At 39.1% G+C, this 27,751-nt stretch overlaps 1 protein-coding gene across 4 annotated transcripts; it reads left to right on the forward strand.

Moving 5' to 3' along the window:
• The first annotated feature begins 2,345 nt into the window (after positions 1-2,345).
• LOC103050374 (dipeptidase 2) lies at positions 2,346-27,610 on the forward strand. 4 transcript variants are annotated; one of them, XM_007426071.3, is made up of 11 exons: positions 2,346-2,440; positions 7,655-7,879; positions 9,079-9,205; positions 9,590-9,719; positions 11,517-11,664; positions 13,216-13,285; positions 15,661-15,837; positions 16,391-16,478; positions 18,119-18,194; positions 20,018-20,153; positions 21,896-27,610. In XM_007426071.3, exons 2-11 carry the CDS (start codon positions 7,758-7,760, stop codon positions 22,076-22,078), a joined length of 1,257 nt encoding a protein of 418 aa, XP_007426133.2. In that variant the 5' UTR covers positions 2,346-2,440; positions 7,655-7,757; the 3' UTR covers positions 22,079-27,610. The 4 variants fall into 4 exon arrangements, with proteins under 4 accessions (XP_007426133.2, XP_087992104.1, XP_025021093.1 ...); XM_088135978.1 differs by having other exon boundaries at positions 2,353-2,440; positions 7,587-7,879; XM_025165325.2 differs by having other exon boundaries at positions 2,410-2,440; positions 7,590-7,879.
• Positions 27,611-27,751: the final 141 nt, after the last annotated feature.

Consider the following 27,751-nt stretch of genomic DNA (forward strand, 5'->3'; position numbering starts at 1 on the left):
GGTCCTATGCTCTTAAGACAACATGGACATTGGTCTTGTTATAAGCTGAAGGGCCAATGAAATGGTGGGTTCTCATTTTACCACCAATCATCTGAGAGCTGGTGTGGAGTACCTCCAACTAATGGGTGAAGCCCCTGAATAAAAGATGGGGTAGATGTCTCTCTGGATGTAGTCAAGGAAGTTGTAATTTTTGTAGAGAAGAAACCTCTTTTGTTAAGGGTAAACCCAATATGACTGGATTAATCCAATATACCAAGTTCTTATTTATGTCTTAGTGTGTTGTGTGAACCTAAGTGCTTTGAATTTAGTAGACTACCATTATGCCAACTGTAACTTGTGTAGGGTGAATTCAGCTTTTATATATAAAAATTAAGTTAGAACAAGAGTGAGAAGCTTTCTAAAATGTATCTGGGATGTTGAGAGTAAGTTTGGGGTCTGTTCTCAAAATGTCTGCTGTAATAAGGCTGGTAGGAGCACCAAATGGTCACCAGTGTGCAAAATGGATTCACAGATGAGGATGGTGAGTTGAAAACTTCTATTTACTAAATGGTGAATGTGTTTCCTGTCATTTTAGAGAATTAAAATACCCTTTTCTCTGGATTAATGGGGTTTAAAGGTGGAGAAAGTACCACTGGATAAAAAATGAAAACTTTTTAGCTTTGTTTTATTCAAATTTGGTCTGTTCTTTTAGATATATTAATGAAATAACTCTTTGGAAATTACTTCCATCTATTCAAGGGTCCTTTCAGGTAGAAATATTGAATATGGAAGTTGAAATTATGGTTTCTCTGATAGATTACAATTGTATCACATGCTAGGCCACAAACTAGTGAATCAGGGTTAACTCTAAGCAAGTTAAGTGTGTAATGCATATGAATTCCTGATCTGGTTAAGGAGGTTGTGTGAACATGCAGCAAGCTTGATCACTCAGTTACAGTTGGAGACTGGTAGTTTAAACATAAATGACAGCTGAATCAGTAAATAAATAGGAATAGATAGGAATGTGCACACCACATTCTATCAAGTGTAATCTGTTAGGAACTGAAGCTGTTAGTTGTATAGATTAAAATCTAGTTTCTGTCCCTCCCTGCTTTCTCTGTATCAATACCTGGCTTTTTACAACGATCTTGTAAATCATTTGATTTTGGCTTAGCCACTGCAGTTTGCGAACAATCATTTATCTGTTTTGTGAACTTAGTTTTCTATGATTGGACAAACCATGGCTTCATGCAGGATTGGACAAACCATGGCTTCATGCAGGAGTGGAAAACAGCCTGTGGGCCCTTTGTAGTACCCAATGCTGTATTTGGTTTTTTTAATGAATTTTTATTAGAGATGTTTTTTACAGAATAACAATATAATTTTAAAGAAAAAGGAAAGTAAACTAAAAGAAAATGATAAGCAAATAAGAAAGATGAAAGAGAAAAGAAAAAAAGAGTGGCTTCTGATCTTCTTTACAGCAGTTATAAATGCATTTATATTTTATCCTTTCTCAGGTTACATCATGGCTCCCTTCTTTCCATATTCTCCCCTTTCTAATATCAAACCCATAAATCACGAGTTTGTTTTTTCCCATTCTCACCATAAAGGGTTTCTACTTACTAACAAATGTAGTTATTGTCTTTTCCCTAATCAGACAAGTCAATTTTGCCATCTCTGCAAATGCTGTCATCTTCGTCAACCACTCCTCCATTGTGGGTATTTCAGAGCTTTTCCATCTTTGCACCCAGCACTGTATTTGCAGGATCCAAGATACGTTACTATTTTTCAGCTGTATGCGAAATCTAGACTGAAGAAATGTGTTCACTTTTAATCTTTGAACTGGCCTTTTGTAGATGTAACAGAAAGACTGATCAATATGATTTTTTCACACTGCCATGTTAAGTTGCTTGACTCCCAAACATCTGGAGATGAAGCTGGCTTGAGAAACCCCTTTCTGGATTTCAACCTCTTCCTCCATGAGGCTGGACAGAAGGAAGAAAAACTATGTTGGCTCTTTGGGAGCTTTGTTAATTTTTTCCCCCAGGGTTTTAAGAGAGGGAATGGGAGGGTGCAGCCTCTGGGACTCTGTCTCCCCTCCCTGCCAATACTCAAATGGACTAGAAAGAAGGAACAAGCTGCTTTTTCAAAAAAAAAATAAAAAATTGAAATTCAGTTGCAGGTTCCTCCCTGTATCCTAGCATAACCTTTCAATACTATTTCTCTGCTTTTATTAAAAGAGTTAAGTAACCACCCCAGTGTTGAATGCTATCTTATTACTTTTCCCTTTCTGGGTGAGCTGAAATGTGAGGAAGCAGATATTAGAGAAGTTGGGGAACTCCCTTGTAATCAGTGTCTGATCATCTGTCCTCGTGAAGTCACATGCTGCTCCTTCAGAAGGGCTGTGCATTTAACTTTCATTATGCAGTGCGATGATGCTGACAATGATTGTTGCAGTTTGGTAAGATACAAAGCTTGAACTTTTTCCCTTCTACAGTGTGGGAAAGGAAACTATGGGTTTTGTGGGTGGTAGTACCAATGCATTACTACCTGGGAGGACCTGGATGAAGGCCACTGCTGAGAAATACCAGAGAGAAAGAGAAGGATATATGAACCAGAACATAGCTGCTCTAAAGATTCAAATAAATTAAACATAGAGACAAAACAATAATTAGATTCCCAAGAAGTCCTCTGTTTTGTGTCTTGGAAAACAGGAGTGGTCACAGAGTAGATCAGATCTGCCAGTAGAATTCCGGGTAACTTTCAGGAAGCATTAGAGATCTACATTTTGATCATATAGACAGGGTTAAATTATTTGGTAGGATTTCCAAAAGAACACTATTTTCTGTTAGCTGGCCCTTGTTAGAGATGCTGAGAGTAGTACATGGGATCTTCTGAAGGCACAGCCTATGCTCCAGTCATGTATTTGTTTTGGAGAACTTGCTGAATAGCCTACAGATCATAGTTTTAGAATATCAGCTTAGGACTGGTAGCTGATCCAGATCTAGGACCCTGACCCAAATAAGCCAGATGGTTTCAGGGGTCAGAATTGAGGAGAAGGCCTTGCACTTTAGAAAACTCCCCAGTCCTTGATGTCCATTTTTCAGTGTGAAACAAAATATTCTGGGGAGTATGAATCAGAGCCACGAGCATAGAATGACTTCATCCAGGGCATGTTGGTTCCTCAATTTATTATGCATGGCTAAAAACACAGGCTGAATATGTGCGACCCTCCTTAGAGGTGGGATTTTGGAAGAGAGATTGGCTTATCCAAGTCCCCAAGCCCCAGATCAATTCCTTATTCCTTAGGCAAAGCAATAGATAATTCTGATTTCACATTCTGAGATGGGAAATGGATGGAAGGTTTGAAAGGGGAGATCCCTGAAGAGAAAGCATGGAAGAATTTCATTCAAGGTTGAGAACATGTGGCTGAATGTTCCCAGCTTTTAGCACAATGTATGACTTAGAAGAGAAACAGATGGAAGCTTTTGTCATAGGCACCTCCAACAATTCATATTAAGGATAGTTGTTTTTTTTTGGGGGGGGGGTGACCTACAACCCTGGTGTTTTCCCTGTTAAATAAATTCCTTTAACTTCCACAAACATTTATGCTATAATGTGTTTGTTAAAAGTATATCAAGAATCCTTTGTGTTTTTGATGCATCAGATTAACACAGCTACAGGAGTTTCTTGTCAGGTTCCAGGTTTTCCACCAACAGAGAAGTTAAAAGCTGAACAGAGATGGAAAAATATCTCCAGTATATGCCCTTTCCCCCAGTTTTATGGACATTTATTTTATTTTTTCTTTTCCTAAAAATTGTATACGTACAGTTAACAAAACAATCTTTAAACTGAAAAAAAAATTCACCAGAATGATAAAACAGACCACCTTGTACTAGAAATGCAAACAAGAAAAGGAAAAAAAAGCTATGTTTTATATTTATGAATAGTTACTGCTTTGCTAACAAACACATTAATATCAGTACAAAATATTATTGTAAAATATCACAGTGTCTGCTTTGATAAAACATATTGCTGCATCCTTTGATGAGAAGGACATAGTGCCTTTTATAAACAATTCACACATCCCAAATAGATGTCTACATAAACATGCAAACACCATTTGCAGCCTTTGTACAAATCTTCAACAAAAAGTTGCGCAAAGGTTTTTGTGAAACTTAAAAGACTAACACGTTTATTACAGCGTAGGTTTTTGTAAAGTATCTAAGTATTTTGTAAAGTATCTAAGTATTTTGACTGACATTTATGCCATAATAAACCTCTTGGATTTAAGATACCATGAGGCTTTGTTGTTTTTATATAAATATCATGTGCCCCATTATATACTGATACTTATCAGAATCCATCAAGCTGATAGTGGTTGAACACAGGCCAATACATCCATCCTGGGCATAGTTGAGGGGTAGACATTACATTAGTTGCATGATTAATATAATTACTGTGCAGGTTTTAACCAAGCTAAATCTGGAGAAATGGAAGAGCTGCTCTTTCTAGCTACAAGCTACCAAATCACCTCTTTGAAAGTGTGGTTGAAAGATTGTGCCCCTTCCCCCAATTAATGCAATGGGAACTCCAAGGAATTACAAATAATGTTTGAGAGGGGTTTTGTCCCCCCCCCCCCCCCGGTGATCTTCAGTTTGTTCAGGTTTCCCCATAGCATCTCTTTAAAGATGCCTATGGATTTCATTCACACAATTATCTTTATGCATTTCTCAGATTCCAGTCCCTGCTTCTACCCAAACCCTCCTGTTTCTGGTACAGTCCTCTGTTCAGAAATAAGTTTTAGATGAATGTTGTGTGGTTTGCTTTCAAGGAATTGTAGAGTTTTCTCCAATCTAATGCCCTTCAGATGTTTGTTAACAATTCTGGGAACTGTAATCCGAAACACATTTGGAGCACAACAGATTGAGGACGGCTGAGATGTAGGATGACAGTCTGAGTGAATGCGGGAGAATTTGGTGTGAGTTCAATTCCTACAGAAGATGTAAGGTGGGGAAAATCCTCTGGAAGAAACAATTATTTAACATATGCTTGTCTGCCCAATAACTGCATAAACTCTGAAATGACCTTCTGTGGAAAGCCATCTTTGATGACATAGCAAAATGATTTAGATGCATGCAACCACCCTATTCCTTTTTAGATTTTAGACATGCTTGTGTAATCTGTTTTTCTTAACTGTTTCTGTTTCTCGTGTATTTGTATTGCTTCTTTTCTTCCATTACATTTTGTTAGCATGTTAGGACGTTAGCACTTAATTGTTCTAAGGTTGTTTCAGATCCTTTCTTTGCAGTTTTTTAAATCAAGCTTTCTACAAACATATATCCTCTGAAACCATTGAAGGAATCCTCCCATTCCCTCCCACCCTGGCTTCACCCCATCTTAGGAAAGTTGTTTTGATCCTGTTATGGTTTGCCTCAAAAAAGTAGATTATTACAAGGTTTCCCAGTCTTATGAGTTTCCAGATATGTGGATTTCAATTCCTACAATTCTCAGCAATAGCATGGTTGGGAAATTCAGAAATGGGGATGCTAATAAATGATGTAACAAAATATATAGGATCTTATAGGCAGAGCAGAGACAGTCAAAGTCTTACCAAACAACACGGGAGCACAATCAGTTGTTTGCTAGCTACTTTATCAGAACATCTTCTTCAAGGTCACCCACACTTCTATTTGCAGGCACTCAAGAAAGGAAGAAAAGTAGATGAGAGAAAGAAAAAGAAGCAGGCAGGTGGATAGGAGGGCACTGGGAGATTCCAAAAAGCTCTTTTGGGGGAATCTCAGATTTTCCCACTCCATGCTTCCATCTTTTATACTATGAGCAGGTCAGGGTATCTGGGCTGGTTCTTATAGGTTTTCACAGTTGGATACATCATCCCCATTTAGTAAATTATTTCCTTCATGGTACAGAATAAAGGTGGGATCATCCAGTGTTCAACTTTCCATCTCTAGTTTACTGCTATTTTGCACATAAAGGGATTACTGTAGTCTGGAATAATCAAAGCCTATACCAATGGAAGTGAATATGTGTAGCTCAGGGTTGAACTGTGGAGTCCTTGGGGTTCGCTGAGCTTGGTTGTTTTCTTGCAAACGTTCCATTACCTGGCTAGGGAACATCTTCAGTGCTAGCAACCAAGCTCAGAGAACCCCAAGGACTCCAAAGCCCATACCCTTTGGGACTATCTGTGCTAATGACCCATGGTCTGGTTTCTGGTGGCTTGGAAAATTTCTGTGCCTTTTGATGCAGATACGGAGACATACAGATCATGTTGTCTTCTCCCTGCTTTTGCTAGACTTTCAACCCATTTTACCAGTTAACTGGATTTGGATGTTTGGTGATGTTTAATAAACATCAAGCTATGATTTTTGCTAGCTGAACTGAGTGGCATGTGGATATTTGCTCTGATCTGGATATAGGGGTTCACTGTGAATGTGCTGGGTACAACCTAAACAGGAAATTGCTCAGTCTTTTCCCAACGTTCACATTTTATTGTTGTTGGTTGGACAGTCAGCCAGATGTTTAGACTGGATCTGGCATTTTTATCCATCTACCAAGTCCTTCCCAAGGACCTGGGATAGGCAGATGTTGTTTGATGGTGTTAAAAGTATTGTTGCAGGATGATGATGATGATATTTTATTTCCTCCCTTCCTTCCTTGTACTTTTCCTCCTTGTTTTGATTGTCTCAGTTCCTTTCTCAAATAAACCAACACATGTTTATTAGTTCAGGCCATGCAATCATGACAGATAGACTTTTCTATAACTTGTTTCAGTCGATCACCTCTAAGTAGTGCCAGTTGATAGTTTAGTCTGTATTATTCTCCTTCCTTTGCCCTCCTTTCTTGTCAGCTGGTAATAGAAAGATCCATTCTGAGAACAGAATAAAGAATGAAGGTATCATGTTGCCACTATATATTTCATATTAACAGCAACTCTCCAAATCCTTCACCACGCTGATGGAATATTGTGCCTTCATAACAGTTAGAGAGCCAAGGGTTCCCCCTTTCAATTAAAGTTTCAAATGAACTTTATAAATAATAGCAATGAAATGGGACTCAGGCAGTAGTTTTCATGACAAAAAGAAAAACCCAAGAAAACTTCTTTCATTGTCTTTGTACTGCAAACAGAGGAAAGTGTTGCAATTTTTTTTTAGAAGAAAGAACATTTGTTGGCATCTCTTTTTCTCAGCAAATGCTTTTTTTAGCCCTGATCTTCATACACGTATCTGTGGGCAGGATTGGAAAAGGCATTCAAAGAAGTTGGACCTCAGTTCTCCCTTCCTGAACGTGACCAATTTTGGCTTCAAATGTATGAAAATTACAATGTGATGAATCGACTGCCTATAGGTTTTGTATGTCGTAAGTATTAGTCCTGCCTAGAGAAAAATCCTTCAGTAAGATTCTGGCAAAGTTTCAAAGAGATGTGAGTGCGTATTTTCTGTGTGGGACAGATTCCCAGTAATTTCCATGAAATGTAATTTTGGATATGACCTGTCTGTGTTAAAAAGCTTGAGAGCAGCATATATTGATTTCATAGAGCCACAGCATGACTGTATCCTTGTTTATTTCTCTTTTTCTTCCTTTTTCAGCAGTAGGCAGATTGTGTAAAGACTGATAGATTACCTCTTTTCACTGTGTTTGAAACCCTTTGCTGCAGAGTCTCCCTGAGCTTGGGAGAAACCAGAGCTCCTTTTTATCCAAGAAAAAACATTGGAGTCATCTCATTCAGCTGACCAGCTGGTAGACCACCTTGGGATCCAATGATGGTGATGATTCTGGGGCTACTGATCCTGCTGGCTGACATTTTGGGTTCCAGAGCTGCTGCTGAATCCTTGACAGCCGAAGTTCTTGACCTCATGAAGGCATCCCCGTTAATCGATGGGTATGTGGAATTCCTTGCTCCTAGGCATATAACAGCAAAGCTGTGAACTGAGCAGGGTTATATTCTAATAACTTTTCCTCTTCTCTCTTCTCTCCTCTCTCCTCTCCTCTCTTTATCTTTTTCTTTTTTGTGTGTCTTTGTATCAGTGTTGAGTAAGTCAGTGTTGACTCCTGGTGACTACCTGGATGAGTCCCTGAAGCTTTTTCAGAAGTGGTCTGCCATTGCCTCCTTCCTAGGGCTGAAAGAGAGTGACTGGCCCAAGGTCACTCAGCTGGCTACACTAAACTGGCTGTCTTTAATACTCAGCTTTTACTGAAGGCTACACATGTCAGTTTCAATAGGGTGATATAATAGCAGTAATTGTATTGAGAGTCAGTTTGGTGTAGTGGTTAAGGTACCAGGCTAGAAACTGGGAGACTGAATTTTAGTCTTACCTTAGGCACGAAGCCAGCTGGGTGACCTTGGGCCAGTCCCCCTCTCTCAGCCCTAGGAAGGAGGCAATGGCAAACCACTTCTGAAAACGCTGTCAAGAAAACTGCAGGGACTAGTCCAGGCAGTCACCAGGAGTCAACACTTAGTTACTATTTACTCAACACTGATGCAAAGAGACATATGGAATGGAATGGAATGGAATGGAATGGAATAGGAAGGAAGGAAAGAAGGAAAGAAGGAAAGGAAGAATCAGAATACAACTTGTCCAGGCAGACACCAGGAGTCAAGTCTGACTGGAAGGCCCCCCCCCCCCCAAAAAAAATTGTATTCTGCTAAGTAATACAGCTTTAAGATCTGTCTCTGGAGCTTTCCCTCTCTACTACTAAAAAATTTCTCAGTCTATATAAAGGAACATCTCAGATAATCACCTTTTTCAGAATGGTATTCTTGGCTTCCCTGAAATCAAGCCTCAACCATCATAACACACCCTACTTCCCAAATCTGAAACAATTTGTGACATGCCTTTCCCCATTTTTTGTCTTGGATATTGGAGGCTGGTGTGGGCTACAGTGTTAGTGCTGGTAAGAATCAGAAAGTATCTCCTTAATTTTTAGGGAGATGAATGAAAATGTCCAGCTTGCAGCTCTTTCACGTAACCATTTCTTGTACTATATTAAACATTCATGTGCTGTAAAAATAGCTCATCAACCCAAGGTCAGCCCTGAATTCCTTTCCAAAAGATGACATTACCCTGTCTTGCCTTTCAGACACAATGATCTGCCCCTGAAACTAAGATGGTTATACCAGAACAAGCTAAGCACAATCGATTTGAAGACACTCAGCGCTACAAACACAAACATTGAGAAGCTCCAGGCTGGCCATGTTGGGGTGCAGGTAAGTACCATCTGAGTTCCAAGCTTACCAAGGGGCCAAGAGGTAGGTACATGCCAGAATGGAGTTTGGTCAGCAGTGGTGATAGCAGTGGTGAAAAACCTTGGTGCTTCACATGTCACAAAGAAGTGAAGTGCTTGATTAAACTGATGTAGCAGTTGCCATCTTCATCTTTCCAAACTAACTTTCTGAAACCATACTGAGTCAGAAGGAGGCCATCAAGCTGAAGAAGGTTTTCCTAGGGGTCAAAGAACTGGGCAGGCAAAGTGGACATCCAGGTATTCAGTGACGTATAAATCAAGCAGAATTTTAAGTATCTAAATCTATGCTCAGGAGAGACATATATTTGAAATTCAATTTTTAAGCATATTTTCTAAATTTTTCCAGTTTTGGTCAGTGTACGTTCTCTGCGGTGCACAGGACAAAGATGCTGTCCGTTTGACACTAGAACAAATTGATGTTGTCAAACGGATGTGTGGAGACTATGAAGAATTGGAACTGGTGACATCATCTGCAGGTAAATTTTGTTTCATTTCCTCAATAAAAGAAATATTAGACAAAAGTATAAGAGGTAAGGAGCATGCATTCTTTTCCTGTGCATGAAAAACAACATATTTGACATAACAGCAAGGGGATGCATTTATCTGTAAGCTTAGGAATACTTAGCAAACTCATTCTTCTACAATTCCTTGGGTTAATCATTAAAATGGGTTTATTTACAGTAAAAAGAAAAGTATCTGCAGGCTCAGAGGAATATCAAAAGACAACTTTAGAACAAGGACAGGGAATATTTTTCCAAAAACCTCCCAGTGCGTTCACAGGTGAAACAGGTGCAGCCAGAAATTATAGCCCACAATTTTCATTTAGGGGGAAGATCAAATTGAAGGGCATTAAGCCTTGCAAAGGGCTGCAGAACAAGGCTGGGGATACACATAAGGGTCTTGCACCATGAGTTGCTTGCCCCTGCTTTAGGAGAAAAACTGTGGGGATGGAAATCATAATATCCCTTGGTTATTGTGACCATGGAGAATACTGGATGGATTTATTCATTTAGTGTGGAATGCAGACTTTTGAGAAGGGTAAACAGAAGGAGAGATGAAGCAACGTACAGGCAGTCCTCGACTTACGACAGCAATTGGGACTGGAATTTCTGTCGCTGGGTGATGGGTTGTAAAGCACAACCACATCGCTTAGCAACAGCAATCCCTGCAGTCCCAGTTGCTGTCATTAACTGAATCCCATGGTTATTAGGCAAGGCAGCTTCCTGCCAGCTTCCCACAACCAAGTCAGTGGGGAAGTCAGCAGGAAGTTATAAGTCTCAGACGGCTTGCAAGCAGGCTGGCTGGCAGGTAAGTGGCTGCTGTTGGGTGGGGGAGGGCATGAGGGGGTGCACGAGGGTGCGCCAGAGACATAGGGTTGGAGAGGGTGTGCAAGGGTGTGAGGAAGGCTCAGGGAGGGTGTGCGAAGGTGCAAGGGAGGCACAGCGAGGCTTGGGGAGAGTGTGCAGGGCTGTGCAAATGGGTGGCATGGCACAAGCACAGAGGAGCAGGTGGGGAAGACTTACCCCAGTGACTTGTGACCTTCCCTGTTGGCTTCCCCATTTACTTTCTGGGGAAGTTGGCAGGGAAGGTCACAAATGGTGGTCACATGATTGCGGGGTGCTGCAACTAGTTGTAAGTGCAAGCACCCAGATTATGATCATGTGATTGCGGGGGTTTTGATACAGCCAGAACTCAGAGGACCAGTTGTAACCATCATTCGTTCAGTACCGTCATAACTTTGAACAGTTGTTGAACAAATGGTCATAAGTCAAAGACTATCTGTATCCTGGGAAAGGGCACAGCTAGCTGCAGTTCTCAGCAAAAACACTCAAGACGGCAACGTTTTGATCAAGGTCCCGCTTGTATAGATAAAGGTTGAGATCTATTTCTGAAATCTCACCCTATTGGGATTTGTGATCAGATTCTACCTCCTGTTTGTCCATGATACAACTATGTGGTCTTCACCAATAGCATGGAATAGCGATCATACAGGATATTTGTAGCTGGGCTGGGGATACTAGATGGAGGACAGGAGTGCTGAGTGGGTAGGGAGAGCAAATCTATTCATGCTCCTTATCCATGTGATGTGTTGGAATTCTAGGGGTGATGGTGATAAATATCTTCTTATGCAGCCTTATGTTCAAATCAACACATCTGGCAATACCCATACTGAAATTGTTGTGCTAGTTTTTATAGAACAGTCCCTAAACTATAGGTTTACTCTGATGATCTGCCTTTTTAACCAGAGTGCTATCTTTCTGTTTAAAATTCAGGCATTGAGAATCTTGGCAATGGTAAGATAGCATGCTTGATTGGCATTGAAGGTGGGCATTCCATTGACAGCAGTCTGGCAACCCTGAGGATGTTCTATGATCTGGGTGTTCGGTACATGACTTTGACGCATACTTGCAACACTCCCTGGTAATCAACAAACGTTCTTTCTGAGATGGATTGTTTTGATAGTAGCCACTGTTGCTTTAAATAATACGGTGTTTACGTATTTCAAGAAAATGAATGTGATAGTGCAGTTAGGGATAACTGTACCAGGGAAGATTAGGGAATGTAGCTATTGAACAGGTGAAGAATTCAGCTTCTTAGTGGTGTTGTTCATACAACATGCTTGACCTGGTTCTTGATTTAAACCCCTTTTCTGGACTTGCAAGATACACTGAACCATAAAGTAACCCAATAGGTTCACAGTACAACAAAGCACACAGGCGGGCAGCCAGCTGGCCAACCAAGCTTGTAATGCCAGCGTAGGCCTAGGTCTTTGATTGATCTGGCTGAGCATTGGAAGAGTTTTGTCTTCTTCCCTTTCCACTATGCAAGATGAAAAGTAGAAATGGTGAATACGGCATGCCAACTGCAGTGGCCGCATAAAATTCAGTCTTTAGTAGATCTCAAGTCTTCTGGAAACTTCCTGTGTTGTTTCTTAGCATTTGTAATTTTTAAGACTTTGGCAGCTTTAGGAGATCTATTAGAGAAAACGAGGTCCAGTTTCCTGCTTAGTCAAGAAATTCACAGTTCCTCTTTGTATCATGTGCTTAATGGTTCGAAAAGCATTAAGGTTAGCAAGTCATGTCACTATTATAACCTGATTATCACTGGGGCAGAGGTGTGGGTGTTAGTCTGAATCAGCTAGTAGCATACTTGCTGTCTCCCTACCCCCACCCCGCTCCAGCTCTACAAGGTTTTCAATGAGCCTTCAGGACACGTAGTATCTATATGAGCTGAATTCACAGATGACCACAGAAAGGGCCACAGTTCTTCCCGCTGTTGGCACGATGTCCTATCAGAATGTCTCCATTTTACTTTTCTTCCCCCCTTGACCTACCAGGGATGGGGGAGAATGAGGGTGAAAGGGGTCAGAAACACTTTTTGACCATGGTATTTCATGTTGTATGCTATCAGTTATGGCCCTGTTTCCTCAGGGATAATGGGTGACTGTGTAAACCATGTAACACAACTAGTAATTTAATCCAATCCTATTTCTTCATCAGATAACATAAACCAGATCCAAAGATTTTGGATTTCTGGCTTTCCGTGATGTGGTGGATCCAATTTAAACAGTGGTCTCAAGAGCAAATAGTCTAAAAGACAAGAGACCGACATTCTTTCATTGTGCTTAAACCAACCATGACTTGAACTTGCTCTTTTTCTCATTTTTTTAAAAAAAATTTACTTTCTTATTCCGTAACTCTTTAAACCTTTCTGGGATCCTCTTTGGCTGAAGAACAGGGTATAACATTTTAGATAAGTTAAATGGAAGCTGTCTGGAGTTCTTTGGAGGAAAGATGACATAAATAAAAATATGATTAATATATTGTGACTGTTATACATGTATATTTTAAGAATACTCTTCCTGTTTAAATTTTGCAGTGTTTCCATGAGAGTTTTACAACATCCTTCATTTGAATAATATTCTGCAAATATGACAATCTCATATATTCTGCATCTTTGGTTTGTTTTCAGGGCAGAAACTTCGACAAAACACATACATAGTTTCTATCCTGATGTTAAAGGCTTGAGTCCTTTTGGCAAAGTAAGAGAAAGTTCTAAGTAAAACTTGGCAAGTGACTTGAGTTGATATTATCCTCTGAGATTCTCTTAAATAAGGGAGATCTGGGAATTAAACTACAAGGGTCTGTTCTTCTGTCTTGATGAGAATCCACCATAATCAGTGTTTAATTATGATGATGGTTACGTGCCATCAAGTTGTTGACTCTTAGAGACTACATAGATTTTCTTGATGATCTGTCCCTAACCTGGTCATTCAGCTCTTCCAACAATGCATCTATTGCCCTTGTAATTGAGCCCATCCACCTTGCTGCTGGTCGTCCTCTTCTTCTCTTTCCTTCCACCTTTCTCAGCATCAGAGCCTTCTCTAGAGAGCTAGGTTTTTGCATAATGCATCCAAAGTAGGATAATTTGAGCCTGGTCATTTGTGCCTCTAGTGAGAACTTTGGGGTGATTTGTTTGCTGATCCAGTGGTTTGTTTTCTTGGCTGTCCATGGTATTCTTGGGAGTCTTCTCCAACAAAGAGCTTAAAAAGTCATATACACATGCAGATACATTGAGCAAAACTCATTTTAAACCAATGTTTCTCAATCTGCTGGCTTCCAGAGATCTAGGATTGGGACTTCTATTAGCTCCATCCAGCACAATCTTTTGTGGTGGGAATTTTAGTCTGAAATGTCTGGAGAACTGAAGGTTGGGAAACATTGCTGTAAGCAGACAAAAAAAAGTTGTGCATTATTCTGGCTGCCATAAGCAACTATCTAAATGCTGGCTTACTGAATAAGCAAGAGTGGTTGAGTACATATAAAATGCTAAACCATAAGCTGTAGCTTATCAACCACAATGGCTGGATTCACATATCCATCATGTTGTCCCTTAGCATGATGCTTTAAGCCTGCCTCTATCTTTTGGTGCTTCAAAGAGTTAGGGGTGGAGGCCAGCCTTCTTTGATTGGCTGTTCTCCAAACAGAACTACAACTCCCAGAATTCACAGCATTTGTCTGGGAATTTCAGAGACTATAGCTTCAAGACATCTGGAAGATATCCTATTAAGGAAGACTGGGATAAGTGATCAAAGAACAGATCCCTGGCGGGGATGATAGGAAGGCAGGTGACAATTATCCAGAAATCTATTCAGACAGATCTTTCTATCCATGCAGAGTCCTTACCACCATCTGCCCAGTAGGAAACACCCTAGATATTTTTTCTTGGTTTGTGTTTAAGAATGTATGTTACACTTTTTAAGAATTGGTCCTATTGATTGAAAGTCTCTTTGGAGGGATTGTGAGCTTGAAAGGCAGGATAAAAATAATTTTAATTGAGAAATAAACAAACTCTTGCAGTATGGGTTTCATAGTTACCTAGAATTAATAGCAAAGTACTTATTCCATTTATACCTAGGAAACATTTTTTACTCTTCTCTTTAGCCAAACAAGATCAAAAACACCTCATAAATATGAGACCGTTCCTGTCATCAGGCTTACAATCTATTTCATTGTTGTTTAAGGAAGAATTAAGCCCAATCTTCCATAAGCTTGAGTTAAAGCTAAATCCATTCCCCATCAGGGAACCTTGCCTTCCTTCCCTCTGCCATCTTTCTTCTCCCACTCCTGGTTGTCAACAATTCTTCCTCCAATTTCTCCCACATCCCTTAGCAATCTTTACCCTAAGTCAGTTTTCCCCAACCTTCTACCCTTTAGATGTATTTGATTCTTTCAGCTATTCCTGCAGAAGAAGATCTGCACATTTGCAGATATACCTTGACCATCTTGTCCCCCAAAGTTAAATGAAGATTGGACACACTAAATAGTCTTAGAATTTCTTTCCAACAGAGAGCAAGATTCAAGCAGCTAGATTCTATGGTCAAATACAGATGATTCCATCAAGTGCCATATTTTGAGAGAACATGTGCTTGTGGAGCATCAGAAACAGAAGACATTGCACATGTCCTACTCAACTATCAATTATATGCTTCAGCAAGGGCTCAGTACTTACAGACACTACTTAATAGAACCATATATTGGGACTCTAACAAAAGGTTGTCTTATTTCTTTCAGGGCACAAACATATATGTAGTCACTAGAACTGCTAAGTTTATAGTCAGGGCTGTCCAACAGAGAACATGTTTTATAGAACACATGGGGGTTGCATGCAAAGGTGATGAATTCAGCTAAACATATACTGTTTTTGAATTTTAATATTTACCTTATTATATATCTCTGAATTCTATTTTATCTTATACTCTTTTATCTTTAGTTTATCTTACCTTACTATATTTTATTCTATTTTATCTCACCATAGCCTATTTTATCTCATTGTATCTCACCTTACCTCATTTTACTGTATCTTATTGTGATGTCAGTGTAGCACAAGCCACAATATCTACCATATTTTTCTTAGGAAGTGGTGAAGGAGATGAATCGCCTCGGTATGATGGTAGACTTATCTCACACTTCTGATGAGACAGCAAAAGCAGCTCTTGGGGTCTCCAAAGCACCCGTCATTTTCAGCCATTCTTCTGCCTTCTCCGTCTGTAACCATTCCAGGAACGTTCCAGATGATATTCTCCTACAGCTAGTGAGTCTTGTTTTTCAGATCATCATGCACTAAAGGAAGGTCTTCTTCAACCTGAGATCCATTCAATGTACTGGACTTCCATTATTGCCAGTCAGCATGGACTTAATTTGCATATTCCCAAACAAAACACTTGCAACCACCTGGTCGTCTTATTTTCAGATAATGCCTAAGATTGACATAAGACCAAAGTCATTCTTGGAAAGAAAGGTGATGGTAGAGAGAAGTGGTTTGCTTTGCAGCATGCTTGCTTCTCTAATCAGGTGGGACAGGGAACTTGATAGGCACCAAGAGAGGCTTCCGTAGCACATGTTGCCTAACTCTGGTTTAATGTTTTGCTGTGGATCCTGTTCCAGGTATCTTCCTTTATCTTGATCCTTTTATTTTCCCCTACCCAATTTTCCTGAGAAATGGCACAGCTATTTGAAAGAGTTCCAGACAGTTGCTATATTTGCACCCCCACGTGCTTCAAAGCAACTTTTTGGAATAAAATCTGAAGCACTGCACAGCCCCCGGAACTGGTGATCTGACTTACTTAATTTTTCTTCTGTTTTAGAAAGAGAATCGTGGAATTATAATGGTGACACTCCCTGTGAAGTTTCTGGCTTGTGGGAATGAGGCCATTAACATTTCAACTGTTGCAGGTTTGCGGATATTATGCTGTTCCTGTATATATTTCACTCTAGGAGTACTAACAGGATCACTTTTTTTCCCACAGGCTTTGAACTCTTAGTACCAGCCCAATAAATTCTCTGTTGAATCCAATGGACAAAACCTGTTTCTACAGTTCATGCTTCTCTGCATGTGTAAAATCTCCTTCACCATGTAATGCATGCATAAAATCCCAACTGGATTCAACAGAGGTGGTTCCATGGTCCTCTGAATCATTTATTGGACAAAGTTAATGGTCCATACAACTGCTGAAGCCTCCTTTGGCAGGAGGCAGTTTTGGTAGTTCCTAATTAATTAGTTTATACCAAGATCTTCCTATCCCAGGAAAACTATTGTGGTCTGTTTTACATCAGGATAACCTTTTCTTCACAGTAGAAAAAATAAATACTAGATTTACCATGAAGATCCTTTTTGTACAGTGGAGAATGGACCCTTGACTTTTCAGGGGGGGTTGTTAGTGGTTTAGTGGTGTTTTTCTCTCTTTAACATTGTCTTGGTATCTTCTTAGGATCTTCTTTGAGGTCTTTTTAGTTTGGTTTGTCATTTGCAACTAAGAGTGAGTTCTTTTTCCCACTTTGATGAGGACTGGTCATTCTAATCCTGCCTATCAAAGAAAGTGGGAGGACTAAACCCACAAAAAGAGATCCTCTTTTACTATAGAAAAGGGATCTTCATGGTAAACCTAATGGTCCACTCCAAAATATCTAGACCAGTGTTTCTCATCCTTGGGAACTTTAAGATGTGTGGACCAATTCCCAGAATTCTGGGAGCTGAAGTCCACACATCTTAAAGTTCCCGAGGTTGCAAAACACTGAACTAGACAGCACTTGGCAGGGGAAACCTACAGTGAGTAAAGTTTATGTCTTTCAGTTATGTGAATCATATGAGTAGCATTGGCTTCCACTCTTCCTAGGATCACTATCCCTGCTTTTCATTGTTGCTAGTTGTCCAATCTTTCTCCCTATGTACAAGCATTTTAGAGATTGGTACTTTTTCAGAAAGCAGGTCAGTTCAGGAAGCAGACAGACAAGAATATTGGCCTAGCAATATACAGGTCATCCTTGTTTAGCAATTACAATTGGGACTGGCTACTTGGTTGTTAAGTGAAGCAGTTGTTAAGTGAAACCATGACTGTGGTTACTATATTCCTTCAGCTTTCCTTTGCTTTACAGATGTGCAAAGGTTGTAAATGTGAGGATTGGTTGCAAAGTTACTTTTTCATCATTGTTGTAACTGTGAACAGTCACTGTATGAGGCAGTCACTAAACAAGAACTACCCATAAATGTACTTGAAATGTGAAAGTCAATAGGATTGGTCCAGTTAGACTGGAAACTAGCTGCAGTGTGAAAAATATCTTCCATGTAATGTGCAGTCTGAGCCTTTAGCTGAATTTTTAGGAGAAGGAAATATGTATGTGTTAAAACATGATACCATTATTCCAAATAAATATGGATTCCAGCAATACAATGTCCACTCACCACTTAATTTGTCCATTGAAGAGGATGTTACATATATAAATATCAAACTGCCTACATAGCATTTCCCCTTTCTTCCTGCTGTATACTTATGTTATTTCATCTTCTTTTTTTCTTGAAAAAAAAAATATTCCAGATCACTTTGATCACATAAAGAAAATTGCAGGTTCATTTTCAATAGGATTTGGCAGTGACTTTGATGGAGAAAACAGGTTAGTATGTTGGCACGGTATTATTTGGTGGTGTGCAAAACATTTCCATTTCAAACCATTTTGGGCTTGAAATGTAATTCCTATTCAAAACAGGCCATTTCAATCATTTGAGAAGTGTTTTGAACTCAAAATAATTGTGTTTTGGGCCTGAAATACTTCAAGCAACAATTGAAACAGCCCAGTTCAAAAACAAAACCATTCTTTTGAAAGGGGAAATGGAGCATTTCAAATTCAAAATGACTTACATTTGAACTTTTTTGCACCTTAGTATGTTTTTCACAAGTGCATGGTCTTGGGTTCCAGGTCTGTGGCTCCTGAAAGCCTTGAGGAGGTGTCTCAAACTGCCACTTTTAGCATGCCCAAAGAGATTTAATATTTTTAATTTGATAATTATGTGAACTGCATTTAACTGATACCCTTTTGATTAAAATTTAAGTGAAATTACATTTGAAAAGCCCACTGCTTTCTCCTGGTGCCACCCACGTTTGGAGGTTTTGCCCCATAGCCTGAAACTCCAAGGCCAAATGAAATCTTCAGTCCCCAAAAGAATGCAGATCCCCAGGGTCTCTTTGACTCTCTAGGCCAGTGTTTCTCAACCTTGGCAGCTTTAAGCTGTGTGGACTTCAACTCCCAGAATTCCCCAGCCAGCTTGCTGGCTGGGGAATTCTGGGAGTTGAAGTCCACACAGCTTAAAGCTGCCAAGGTTGAGAAACCCTGCTCTAAGAAAAGTTATGTCAAAAAGGAATGAGCTAAAAAGCCTCTAGCTTCCTTCACAGAAGGTCAAATGACTCATTTTGACCATTTCCTAATGCATTTCTCCACCACCACCAGTAGCAGTTAATTATATAGTAATGTCAGACTTCAAGGTAGATCAGCCTACCTGGTTTAGCCTGGCCATTATGAGGGGTGAGCTCATCATTTTAGGAAGCAGGTACAAAGCTCCCTGACCTCTCCCATTCTTCTGAGCCCGTAGGTTACCTTGGATTGGCTGTTTTGCCTAGTGATCTGTCCCAATTTCTTAGAAGCTCTGAAGCTGAGAAAGAGCTTTGACCAAGCAGGCAAAGAGTTGGACCAGCAGATCTAAGCTACAAAATGCCAGATTATCATTTGATGGCAGAAAGCTTTAACTCTATTGGGGTTAAACCTGGCTATCAGGTTTTTGTGGCCCAGACCTAGCTGTCCTATTAGGGAGGGAGGGAAGTATTCTTTCCTAAATTAGATAGCAAGCTTTGTGGTGCATGCTGGCATCACCTTTGAGTAAACAATGAGTAATGGCTAAGCAGAATTGCACATATATGACAATCAGCTGTTGACTATGATATTCTATGTCCTATCAGCAGTCTTGAATTAAGATTCACCTACTACTCTGATAGCTTTTTGTATCTGCAAAGGCATCTTTAGTCCTTCCCCCACAGAGTAGATATGGGGAACAAGGCTAGTTATAGCATTGCTATAACATTTTTCAGGAGAATCCTTCATTGACTGAATGATAGTTTCATGGTGTGAGAATGTCATGCAGATCTTTAAATCACTGGCCTTGTTCTACTCAGAAGGGACCCCCCCCCCGCGTTTGGCATATCATTTCTAAAAATCATTTAGATCCTATGAACCATTCTATTAAAAAAATGTCAAATAGTATAACTGGATGAAATTATTGGAGTTATTTGTAAAAAGCTTGTGAATCTCTTATGAACAGCCATTTTACTAGTAGCAAAAGATGACAATGAATTTAAGTAAAGAGAGTTAAATAGAGTTCCTATTCTGCCTGTGTTTTTACTAAGAAAGATATATTTAGTTCGTGTCAATCACGTTTTCACCCACAGATTTCCTGCGGGGCTGGAAGATGTTTCAAAATATCCAGCTTTAATTGAAGAACTGCTGAGGAGAGGTTGGACCAAGACAGAACTTCGTGGGGTTTTAAGAGAGAACTTACTTCGAGTTTTCAAGGAAGTAGAAGATGTAAGAGTTTTTCCATTGCGAGAGATATTGAGTTTTAGTTTTGCTCTTTAGTAGTGTTAATTATTGACGATCTAGGATATTGGACATCCCCAAAGATCTTTGAGTCTGTGGTAACAATCTTAAATTGTCCATCAACATCATGAAATGCAACTTCTATTAATTCAAGAATGGCAGTGAGCTTGGTGTCACATGAAAGCCCTACTTCAAAAATTGACTGAACCGGGACATATTTGAGATGGGAGCTTAGCAGTTCTAATGGATGAATTTAGACCTTTAAGCATCTGCACCCATTTTTTCTCCCCAAATGCAAAAGCGATCTCCAATTTTTAGACCTAATTATTAACAGACATTATTAATTATGTCTGAGGGCCAGAAAATGATGCTGGTGGTCTACATGGAGTCTTTGCATCTCTTAATTGATATCATCTGTCTTTAACTTGATGACCTCCATCTGTTAGGGATTTGGGGACTCATATTCCAGCACATTTGGAGGGTAATTATTATTGTTACCTACCTTTCTGCCAAAAGGATATTAAGCTAGCAAGGTTTAGGTGTAAATAATGAATGGAAATGTATGAACAATTGTGTAGATTGCTCAAAGTATATGCAGAGTATTTTGAGGAAATAAGAGGGGGAAAAAAATTGCCCTCAGTGCTCAAAGATCACAGGATTCAGAGAGAGGTATGGCTGTTAAGATCACCATCCTTTGCTGTTTGTCCCTGACAGTGGTTAATCAGTGATATACTGCCTTTGACTAGAGAGGTTCCATCTGTGACAATCCAATAGAAGAGATTATATGTAGTTCAGGATTGAACTGTGGAGTCCTTGGCGCTCTCTGAGCTCAGTTGTTTGTTTGTAGCCATTTCATTACCCAACTATGGAGCTACTGTATATAAACAGGAGCAGAACCCCACTCTTACTCGCACTGCTGATGTTACCCAGTTGGGTAATGAAATGTCTGCAAGCAGTCAAGTTCAGACAGCACCAAGGACTGCACATCTGTGACAATCTTGGCTAACAGCAGATATAACCACAATACAAATATACATTATGTTGCACAAAAAGATTCTGCAATGAAATTCTGCAGCATGACGTCCTCTTCATTATAATTCTAGTCAGGTTGTTATGCCCCTGGCCAAGCTATTCCATCCCATTCACCGCATTCCACCTACCCACCTATATACATGCACAAGTATACGTGCACGCGCGCGCACACACACACACAGATTTTCTTGGTTTCTGCCTCAAACAATCAACTAGCATGACCTGTTTTTATTAAGCTGCTCTGGCCATTTTTATTCCATTACATTTTTCTCCCTAAAGATTTTTGGAGAAAGCTTGTTGTAAGACTTGTTGCTCCAGAGTGAACTGATCCCTCTCTCTCGTGTGAAAAGGGCCACCTTGGCTGCATAAGAAGTGATACACAGAAAATGTGCTGGCTCTCTGAACAGGATCTTTTCTTTGATCATTTCGCATACTTGACATCCTGCAAGATTTTGGAGACCAAAGACATCACCCTAACCAGCTCAGCTATATTCCCCTTCCCTGGCTTGGTACCTTGGGGGTTCTAGTCCAGCACATCTGGAAGGTGTCAAGCAGGAGAAAGATGACCTAGAGTTTAGGTAGAGATCTTAATGAGCAGTAGGGCATTATCAGGTACAGTAGTAGATCTAGACATTTCAGATATTTGTATTTCATACAAAGGGATTTGTGGGTTTTGCCCTAACTCTGAACTTTCCTAGGTGAAGAAGAACTTGCAGGAGAAGGCAAGTGAAGTGGAAATCCCATTTGAGCAGCTTGATCAAACCTGTCACTTACAGCTAAGCCCCCCAGCCTCAGCAAGGAGCGGCACCTACAGAGTGCTATTTGGGGGGGTACTTGAGAGCCTCGTATTCACTATTGGAATGTGCATGATGCTACGCTGAATTTGATTCTGACAACAGCGCCGAGGACTGCTTCTTCCAAAATTAGGATAGATATTGAAGAACAATGCAACTCAGTGTGCCACTAAGTCTGGAACCATCAATGCTTCCTGTTTCATTTTCACAGAAGGCTAAAAGAATAAGATGATTTCGGGGTACCAAAGGAAACACTGCCCAAACAGAGCCTTAATTTCCATAAACACCACATGACCGCATGCATACGTACATGCTCAGCCCAGAATGAAATTTATTCACACACACATCCAATCACTAACAGCATAATCTGGTGCATATTTAATTCCTGTTAAGTTCAGTGGGACTTCCTCCAAGATTTTTCTTTGAGTAAATACGAATGGGATTGCACTGTGAATTTCTTATCCCTTGATTATTCCATATGATGGCCTAAGGAGATCCCCATGACAGAAGGTGCTGTGGAAAAAAAAAGTTTATTGCAGATATTTGAAATGAATTGATGATGGAACCCTGAAAATGGAGAGGGACAACTACAGTGATGAGAAGTCCCCCCCTGTTCACAGTTCCCAAACTAGGTGCCCCCCAGATCAGGTTTAACACTGAGGTTAGAGCATTGTCTGAAGACCTCAAGAAACTCTCAGAGATTTCTTTTAAGTAGTCTTGACTTAAAATGATACTGCAATTACACCTGTTTTTGTGAATCAGATAATCAATAGGCCAACATCTGGAGATCGCTGGGATGGAGAAGCTGGGATAAATTCTTTATAGTCCATCTTATCTCTATTTACAGAGGTGTTCTGTTAGTTTTTAAAAAACAGTGTTTTAATAGTTTGCTGCCAGCTGCTTTGGGCAATTTTAGCAGAAAGGTAAAATGAAGCACGTGTGCAATAAATGTCAGTTGAGAACTGGATTAAGAAGCAAAATTTAAGAGCATTTAAGGGAAGGAATGCAGGAACAGGTAAAGTGTGGATGCAGGATGGGAAAATGAAAGTATTTGCCTGAGCATTTTGTGATTCCATTGTTTGTGATATCTGACACACACTCCTAGCCTTTTAATAATAGTTCTAATTTTTGTATTTGTTGAATGTTTTTTAAAATAGTTTTTATGGAGGCCACCCAGAGTCGCATTCTGTGAGATGGGTGGCTGTATAAATATGATACATACATACATACATACATAAATCTTTGTTTCCTTTATACTGGAGAGAATTCTGAAAATGAGGAGCCCTAATCAACATGTGATTGTACCTATTTGTGATGCTACTCTGGCAACCAGATCCAGCATAATCTTAGCAAATTAGGAACAATTCAGGTGTCCTAATCCAGCAGCAGTGCTGTTCTAAATCTTGGGTAAAGTAACATTTTCTAGAGCTCATTCAACCTACTTAACTAGGACAATTTTAACCCTACTAGATTGTTTGTATACAACCTTTGCTTCCTGCTAACCTTATATAGTTTGGGTAGCTTGGATTGAACACTCCCTAAAGACTTCCCCCCACCCCAGTCCAGAGGCTGTATTCACACATCTCTCTAAATTATAACATGGTCTCTTTTGGTTTAGTTTAGTATGTTGTGTGAAAACAGCGATTATGATTTGTACACCATACTTTATGGGTTAATGTGATGCTTGAACCCATCCATTGTGGGTTTTTTCAACAAGCCTTGCTTAAACCATGCTTTAGCAGACTGTGTGAATACAGTGAGTGGAAAATGCCTGGGATCTTTCAGTAAAATATTTATTTTAAGTATTGCTCTGACTTCCTTTGGAATAAAGTTGGTATTATTACTTGTTATTCATCAAGGTATTACATAATACAACAAACAAAAAATCACATCTTTGACTGGAAATGCGAGTCGGAAATGTGAGTTCCAGCCAGGAACCTAGGAAATATCCAAGCGATATTGTAAGATTGCCAGCAAAATGAGTTTTGGGGTTGTTTTGGCAATAACCAAGTATTTTGTTTTTGTAAATGTGTTCAGCCTGTTATTCTGCCAAATGTACTGATAACTGTAAGGATGATTTTGCAAGATCTTTTCTGTTTTCAATCTATTTTAATAGTTAAATATCTATATTTTATAACTTTTCCCACTGCTTTTCTTTTATTTCTGTTGTTCCCAGATACAACTATAAAAAATTACTATTTTCCGTTATATCTGCTGTGTTCTTTTCCAGATAACTGTTTGTATATGAAAACCTCACAAAATGTTAACATTTTCAACAAGTTTATTTTGGGATCATACCACATTTGGGAAATGATAGTTTTACCACAAATACCAGTGGCTCATAATGGCTACTTTGCTATGACATTGTTTATAGACAGCCTGAATTAATGTTGCATCCATTAATGATGTAATCCACGGTTTTATTTTTTTTTTACAAAAAAAGTCTGCCTTTGGTGCTGATGAATCCTTGATTTCATCAAGTTTGTTTGCAATGCTTGTTCTTGTTTGCAGAAATTAAGCCATCCATTTCCTTCCCGACAGCTATTGACAATTCCTGGTCTCGCCCACTTTGTTTTCAATTTTTTTTATGCATTGGCCATGTTACAGTTTTCTTCTCCAATTTTCTAAACAGTTTTTCAACTGTTCATTTTGATGGTCCTGTTTTGCATATGCCATTTGAGGATGTTTTCTTCAGTGAGCATCTTCTCTTTGTTTGCTTGATGTAATCATTTAATCCACATTTTTCTTCTTCAACTGCCTGCTTTACCTGCAGTAAACCACAGCCTCCAATTTGTCCAGTCTACTACATCATCAGTATATCTGCTTACTGGTATCACCCATGTATTTAAGGATTTGATTGTATTTCCACTATTTAACTTTGAATTTAAAAAGTTTAGCATTCATTTTAAATGTTCTAAACTGGTTTTCTTTTGAACTTCCCCATGCAATATGTTGTTTGATCCGAGTGTTCCTAGATATTGCTAGCTTTCTTCTGTGGCAAAGGTTTAACGAGATCCCCATTTTTGAATTTTACCCTTTCATTGTGTTCAATTTTCCTTTCTTTATGCTGAGCGTTGCACATTTGTCAAATACAACTTCCATTTTGATTTCCTCAATAGATAGCCTTACATTTTAAGTAAGAATTTTATTTTTTTTTTCCCCCTAGAGCTTCGAATCACATAAGCATAACAGATGGGATTTCTTCTGTTTGCTTTGAAAGTTGATATCCAAGTTTAGTTTTATTCAGGATATGAGTAAAGGGTATCACTGAGATGGTAAAAAGCAATGGAGTCAATGAATCCCCTTGAAAAAATCTCTCCTGATGCTTACATTTCCAATTTCTTTATCATTTTACCATCAACATTGCTTTCCATTTTTTTCATTGCTGCTTTTCCAGAATTCTGGATATTTGCACTAGTGCCAACTATTTCCAAACATTTCTGTATCCAACAGAAATCTCTCTGAGAGGGAATCAGATACCTTTTTTAATCAATCCATTGGTATCTCTTCACTTGGAGTTGTTTATTACCATTTTAACATTTAGCAAATGAGCTTTTGCTCTGCATAAATATTGGCAGTTACCTTTTTGTTCAGGTGGATACAATGAAATTTTGAATATGTAACTCAGTCACATTTATTAACATACCAATTAGCAGTTTGCATGCTGGCAAGGAAGCAATTGGTCTGTAATTGCTTCCACTTACACCCTTGTCTTTTATTATTAAAAATGTTGTATTAAATTGAACATTTAATTGCATAGCCAATCTTTCATGGAGAGTCATCAGATGTTTAAGTCAAAATCCATGTATTTCATCTTGGTGCACTCCAGTTCCTCAACCTCTTTGCTTGTTTTTTAATAATTTATCATGTTACAACTTTAACATCCATTATGATGGAGCAAATGTTCTTTTTATTTTGCATCTTTATTGTGTTCTTTCTGATTATCCCAGATGTTTGTTCAAAATTTTGTTGATCCATTAATCTCTGTTCACCTTTATCATGACAAGTATCTATGTCTGTAGTATTCCTCAGTAATGCTGTATAAAACAAATGCTGGCTTGTTCAAAATGGCTAATGTTGTCAAAATTGATTCATTCTAAATTATATAATTCAGTTTTTGTTTGAAATAGGCATGACTTGCTATTTAATTCTTCTTAGATTTCTGTAATCTTCTTAGTGTCAAGATTATATCTGTAAATTTTCTTTAATCTCTTTTGTTTTACTCTTCAAATTCTTCAAATTGCTGATAATCAGCTTGCAATGTATTGAATTTTCTTTCCAATCAAATATTTCATTTTGTGATTGATTTTGTTGCTTATATTTCATAACATTGTATTCCAACTCTGATGTTATCACAGCTGCTGTGCTATGAATTTGCTGGTTCACTTCAGCCAAGGTGTATGTTTCAATATTTTCTACTGCCCAATATTTCTTCAAAAATTTTGATAGTTCTGTTTAGTCATCTTTTTCAATAGTGGAGACCTTTCCCTATGATTTGAAATGAAATAATTTTATTGGGGTCATTAATCAGCACAGGCTATGATTTTTAATTTTTCATATGTTCAATAATTTTCCTTTCAGTTCCATTGACCACCCAGAGAACAAGTATTTCTCATTCCTTTGCTCAGTGTTTTCATATCTTTCCCCATCACTGATATCCATCTCAGAAGTTAATAGAATTTGATGTTGCTCTTCAAAAATTCATTCATTTGATGACCTTGTGTTGTTGTGATCCATACTACCAGCTTTTTCAGCTAGTTTTTCCAATTCTTGCAATTCGTTATTTATAAAAGCTTTTTTCTAAGAGTAAACCCTTGTTGGCCCATGAATTGCTCCTCATAGGTTTTTGAGTCTAAGTATCTATGTTTCTAAATTTCAGACGTTCTGTTTTGAAATCTTTCATGATTGCTTGGTTTTTCAAAAGAAGCCTTTAGCTTTGCTGGATCTTCCAGCTGATTTTCAGCTGACCACCCTGGCGGCCAAGCAGGACAAGCCAAATCCTATAGCCTATTTATCAGCTGATGCCAGGAGCAATAGAACCAGATGTGGTCTTTGTTAACCTCGGTGATGACTAATCTGGTCTGGAACTTTTCTTTTCTGTGGATCTGGCCCCTCTACCAAGACCTGTCTGGTATGGTTAAAATTACCAGAAATGAAGCTGCCACCAACATAGGTCCTAGGTATCATTGAGGCACACAAGCCCCCTCACCACAGCAAGGTGGTAGTTGTTGTTACAACATCAGCTGCCATCTTGGAAATTATAATTTGATTTCTATTTAACAGGCCATTTAATTTTACCATACTAAGGTTTTTCACAGTGACATCAGCAGGGTAGCAGATGTGCAATGATGAAAAATTTATTGCACACTCATGATGGGAGCTTCACCTCTCTTGTACAAGCATGGGGCAGCAACACGCGCACCAAGGGGCCGAACTTGCATCAGTGTGGCACAATACTGCTTCAGTTGTTTTGACAAAAACTTGGGATCCTGCAGATGCCTCTGACTTCTCAGAATCCAAAACAAGTTTATGGTTTTACAGCAAGGAAAGGTGAAAGGGATTAACTCAAGCTACAACAGAAATGCAAAGACCCTTTTGGCTCAGAACAAATGCTGGTTGCAGGGAACAGTGAGATAGACCCAAGTGGTAATAAATGACAAGGAAAGAATTGTGGTTTTCATCTGTTCTTTCCAACTCCTGATGCCTGGCAATTACGTCTTCCAATGGAGGGTTATTTGGACATCTGGATCTTGTGGGGAA

This window comes from Python bivittatus, unplaced genomic scaffold (assembly GCF_059951505.1).
Source record: "Python bivittatus isolate LINGU-HERP-01145 unplaced genomic scaffold, Pbiv_v1 ctg000190_np1212, whole genome shotgun sequence".
NCBI lineage: Eukaryota > Metazoa > Chordata > Lepidosauria > Squamata > Pythonidae > Python > Python bivittatus.